Source organism: Calidris pugnax, unplaced genomic scaffold (assembly GCF_001431845.1).
Source record: "Calidris pugnax isolate Ruff unplaced genomic scaffold, ASM143184v1 scaffold64, whole genome shotgun sequence".
NCBI lineage: Eukaryota > Metazoa > Chordata > Aves > Charadriiformes > Scolopacidae > Calidris > Calidris pugnax.
The window spans coordinates 176,588-182,199 of record NW_015090784.1 but is presented as its reverse complement, the minus strand read 5'-3'; the positions used below and the strand labels follow the sequence as shown (position 1 = coordinate 182,199).

At 43.6% G+C, this 5,612-nt stretch overlaps 1 protein-coding gene across 4 annotated transcripts in view; it reads right to left on the bottom strand.

Moving 5' to 3' along the window:
- The window catches only part of PCGF5 (polycomb group ring finger 5), a 19,408-nt gene extending 13,973 nt beyond the window's left edge, over positions 1–5,435 (bottom strand). For all 4 annotated transcript variants that reach the window (XM_014965909.1, XM_014965927.1, XM_014965936.1 and 1 more), the window contains exons 1-2: positions 5,154–5,435; positions 695–791 (exon numbers count right to left, since the gene is read on the bottom strand). In XM_014965909.1, coding sequence (XP_014821395.1) covers positions 695–791; positions 5,154–5,265 — 209 coding nt within the window. In that variant the 5' untranslated portion in view covers positions 5,266–5,435. The remainder of the gene's footprint in view (positions 1–694; positions 792–5,153) is intronic.
- Between the last annotated feature and the right edge of the window lie 177 nt (positions 5,436–5,612).

The following is a 5,612-nucleotide window of genomic DNA, read 5'->3' as shown; positions in this document are numbered from 1 at the left end:
ACTGGCTTCAGAAGTTTAGGAAAAGTTCTTCCACTTACAATGCCATTTCTTGATTTCTCTGCACTATACTTGTAGGAGGCTATTGCCTTTCTTTTCCACATAACATCGCTCAAAGAGAATCCAGAATTTCAAGACAAATAATGGTTTAAACAAAGATGTGCTATTGTGGTATTAAAAAATGCAAACTCTCAAGAAAGGGCATTTCCAGTGTCGAAACTTTCATGAATGTCTTTTCTCTGACAGCAGATTTCAATTCCAACCGGTAAATCTGCCCCTTGGAGAACTCTGTTATTTGTATGATTCATTTGCTACATTGCTCTAAGAAAAAAAAATAAGTTGCACACAGTTTGGAATGCCCTGAATAGTTTGAAAAAAGAAACTCTAGAATTTAATTTCATGTAAAGAATAAAAGAGGTGTGGTTCATTTGTTTGTTTAATAGAGGCATTGAAATACTTGTTTTAATTTGTACAATATACCCAGCCTTGCTATGTCTTTCTTTTACCTTTTCCCCTTTTATTATATCTGATAAAACTCAACTGGGAGACGAAATAGTGACAGAATTTATGGCCAAGAACACTTGATATATGTATTATGGAAATAAGGAAAAAAATTAATTCATTCTCAGGATAAAGATACTAGGATTACTTTTTATAATTATTTGTTTGTTCTTCCATGACAGCAATGTCATCTTACCTTAACATTTCTAGTGGATTGGTCTCATGCACTTGGTTTCCACACCTGGGACAGTCATTGCTGTCTTCAAAGTGTTGAACGATGCAAGTCTTACAAACTGAAGGACAAAAAGAGAAAAAACCCAGCTTAGACCAGGATCTAAATCATATTGCTTGAACATGACCTGATGACACCAGCTAACTACATGCAAAGATAAAAGAGCATGGTTTTAAAGCAAGTAATTCCAATTCCACTTCTTGTTCCTCAGAGCCACAGTGGGTTCTGCCGAGTCCAGCAGGTCAGACAAGCACCGCTTTAAATGATGGGGTATTTTTACTATTACAAAGATAAAAGAGCATGGTTTTAAAGCAAGTAATTCCAATTCCACTTCTTGTTCCTCAGAGCCACAGTGGGTTCTGCTGAGTCCAGCAGGACAGGTCTGCTTTAAATGCTGGGGTATTTTTACTACCTGTAATTCTCCCAGTGTCATAAAATGCAAAACTCAGAGTATGTAGCATGTGTAAAAAGGAGGTTCTGAGGATGCACATCCCGGGGAGCGCTGGCCCCATGGAGCCCATCCTCACTTCAGGCCATCTGAAAAGAACTTCTGCACATTATTTTCTTCCCAACACTGCTGCTGGCGACTGAAAATACTGTTGTAAATACTTCTTGTGAGAGAAAAGTTGACAGAAATTGCACAGGGTTCAAAGTGGCTGTTTCCCTTTTGATGTAGCACCTTTGAAAGCAATGACAGAACTTACGGTAAACATTTAATACTTGAATTTTATAATGAAAAACCAGGATCGTGACCACGGCAAGTATAACCAAACCCAACCCAACGACGATGTGAATTTAAAATCCAATGAACTGAAATTAAACTAGACAAGGTGCTACACTACTGTTGCTTCCAAGTGATGAACTGCAGACTGTAAATGTTACTGCCATTAATAAGCAAGGGGAACACAGGCTGATGAGAACAAACACCCCTGCTATTATTACTCCTGCGTTACAGCGTTCTGGATGGAGATAAACTCCATCCCCTGTTTATTATTACTTCACTTAAACCAAAACGAGAACTGCAAATACATCAGTAAATGGAGTGAAAAAATAAAGGGCCTGTTGTGATTGCAAATATGCTTTCTGCTGAAACACAGTGATTTCTTCCATCATTTACCTAAAGAACTACCACTCCAAAGTGGAGCCCAGAGCAGGGGTGCTGGGGCAGCACCAGCCCGCCCGCCGGATACAACCCAGCTTCTTCTTAACCTCAGGTGGTGAGGTGTTCAGTGCTGGCACTCAGAGCCACAGAACTCTTCTGATATCACAGGTCTTTTATAATGTGTTAAATTACTAGACTTAATGGATTTTTGTACACACGTTCCCTAACACGCACTTCCAGTGGGTGAGAAGGCTGGTACAGAGCAGAAAATGTGACTTTCTGTCCGTACAACATTTCTTCACTTTTCTATGTATTTTTTATAGCTCATACTCCTAATACTAAACATCTTGCTACTAGACTTCAAGAATACAAAGAATTTCATCACCCACATAGAAGCCCAACAGAGTATTTAAGAACACACTTTAATTAAAGTCCCAATAACTTTTAAAATATGAGTAGTTAAGATTTGTATAATCTCTCTTCATTGGTGTGACTGAGAATCTCCTCAGAGATGGCCAAACTGCATTTAAATTTATTTATTTAAGCAACCCAGAGATTCTGAGAAAGAAGATAGTCTAGAAAAGGAAATATTCCCATGAATGGGAAGTAGGTAACATTGAAAATCCTATCTTCTCCATTCATTAATGGAGGAGATGTCTTCCTATTTCTGAATACAAAGAATTTCATCACCCACATAGAAGTCCAACAGAGTATTATTTTTTTTTGTAAGCCTCCTGTCCAGTACAAACAGCAGCATCTCTGTGGAGTCAAGTCTTTCTAACCCGACACCAATTTTAAATGATTGATAAAGAATAATAATAAAAATAAATGGAAAAATGGTGTAAGGGTAGTTGATATTGGTCAATATTAATTTTGCAACTGGTAGGCCTGACCCCTAACCTTCTCTTATTTTGAAATTTTTTAGCAGGGGAGACTCTAAGAGGATTAGCATGAAAATTCTTCAGAAGGAAAAAAAAAAAAAAAAAAGGACATTTTTGAGCATGATTCTTCTATATTATTGAAGTAGAGAGCACCAAAGCAATTAAATGTAGAGATACAAGGTCTGTGTGAAGTGAACCAAAGGACTAAGGAGGATTAGCCTATTAAATCTGATGTCAGACAGAGCAAAAGTCTGAGAGTCATAGCAAAAGGCACTTCTCGGATGACTTCAATGAGAATGAAAATAGCCATATTCTGCCCCAGGAATCTGTCAAATAGGCTCCCGCCAATGAAGCTCTTCAACTGCAGGACTTGACACCTCACAGTCCTGGTGTCCTGGTGCTGGAGGTGGAGATGATGCCCCACTTTGCCAGCAGAAAGCACACGGATTAGTGGCGGGTGACGACAACACTGACGAGAACCGCAAGGGCAGGAATCCCCTGTGATCTCAGAAATCCCATTAGGTGGAGAACCTCAATCCAAAGAGTGTGGGGGGAAAAAAGGCTGAACAGTTGGTGTGACAATGACATTGTGAGGTCTAACAGGGTTGTGAACAAGGGCCATTCGGTAACTCAGCTGACCTCGCTGAGGTAGGGGAAGGGCTTGGTTGACTCCAGATCTTTTCTGCCTTGACCTCACAGAATCTGAGCTGAGGAATAACTCTTTTTCAATGGAGACGGAGTTCCTCTTCTGCTAACTCCTATAACAGAAGGGGTTGGTCTAATATTTTTTTTTGTAAGGCTCCTGTCCAGTACAAACAGCAGCATCTCTGTGGAGTCAAGTCTTTCTAACCCGACACCAATTTTAAATGATTGATAAAGAATAATAATAATAAAAAAAAATAATGGAAAAATGGTGTAAGGGTAATTGATATTGGTCAATATTAATTTTGGAACTGGTAGGCATGACCCCTAACCTTCTCTTATTTTGAAATTTTTTAGCAGGGGAGACTCTAAGAGGATTAGCATGAAAATTCTTCAGAAGGATTACCAGTGGCTTCATATCAATAGCAGAGTGGTTTCTTGTTTTCTGTAAGCAATTAGTAGTGACCTCCTTCAGAAAGCACTTCCCTGTGTTTTACAAAAGCTATGTCTGAATTTCTTGGAAGAGAATTTAACTCCCTTCTCCTGCTGTGAGGATCTCTGCTCCGTTCACAGCAGAGAAGGTCTCAGAGTCCGTGACGATGTGACACTGATCTGACTGCTTTGAAAAGGACTCATGATTTGTCTTACAAAGATATTTTAAGCTCGGCTTTGGTAGGCTTTTTGTTTGTTTCCAAACTAGAGACAAATAGGACCTATCCAAGCTATGGCTTTCATTTACATTAAGAAGAAATTTTAAGTTATGACTGCTCAGAAGAACTCTCTGCCAGAGGACACATAACTAACACACTTATTGAAAGTCAGATGATTGACTCCCCCAAACCTCCCAAACGCTAAACATAAAGCCTGCTAAAATCCACAATAACCTAACTTGAAGAAATATTTATAATATAAACCAATCTATGGAAAGCAACTGAATTCCTCAGTCTGAATATATTTATGTGCTCTCTCAATACATTTTTTTTGAGTGGTCCAAGAAAGTGACTAGAGCCAACAGGATCGCCATCAGCTCAGGGGAAAAAATGGGGTGTCTGTACTCTGCAAAGTGCCAACATGCCCTAGAGATGACCCAAAGGGCAGAGCAGAGTCTAGGAAACCCCACCAGAAACTGCAGAGTCACAGAATCCCAGAATGATATGGGGTCAGAAGAGACCTCTGGAGATCATCCAGTCCAACCCCCTGCCACAGCAGGTCCACCCAGAGCAGGTCCCACAGAAACGTGTCCAGGTGGGGTTTGAATGTCTCCAGAGATGGAGACTCCACCACCTCTCTGGGCAGCCTCTTCCAGGGCTCTGCCACCCTCACTGGAGAGAAGTTCCTCCTTGTGTTTAGGTGGAACTTGTTAGATTCAAGTTTGTGCCCATTTCCTCTTGTCCTGTCCCTGGGCACCACTGAAAAAAGACTGGCCTCATCCTCCTGACACCCACCCTTGAAGGATTTATAGGTGTTCATCAGATCCCCCCCTCAGTCTTCTCTTCTCCAGACTAAACAGACCCAAGTCCCTCAGCCTTTCCTCAGCAGAGAGATGTTCTGGTCCTCTCATCATCTTTGCAGCCCTCTGCTGTCCCCTCTCCAGCAGTTCCCTGTCCTTCTGGATCTGAGGAGCCCAGAACTGGTCCCAGTGCTCCAGATGGGGCCTCCCCAGGGCAGAGCAGAGGGGGAGCATTTCACCCAAAGCTCTGGGAGCAAACAAAACCCAGCCTGGGGGATCATCCCCAACACCTAACGCTTGGAGAAGTGCCACTGGGGAAGGCGGGCTGTTTGGCCAAGGGGTACTTACAGGTGTGGAGGCACTCGGTGACCGTGGTGGGCTTGATGAGATAACCTTTGCAGATATAGCAGGTGATGTGGGGGTTGAAATCTTTCACCAAGTGCTTCCTCTGAGTAGCCATTCGTGGGGCGGGAGGTGCCGGGCGAGCGCTGGGTGCCGGGGGAGCGGTGTGCGGTGCCGTTCAGGAGAGCTGAGGCGCTGCTCGGCGCGGCTGCACCTCTCCGGGCATTTGGCTCCCAATGGCGGGGCTCTCACGGGCAGGTGACTCCTAACTCCTGCTGCTGGGCCACCGGGGGCATCTTCCTACCTGGAACACGGGTGGGGAGAGACAGGCCGTGAGCCGGGATGCCCCGCGGGACGAGTGCCGCCATCAACTCGGTGGGGACACCCGGCTGGCTCCGGGCCCCGCCGCGACGGGACGGGTGGCCGGGGGCTGCGGTGACAGGTGCGGGGGCCACCGGCCGGCCC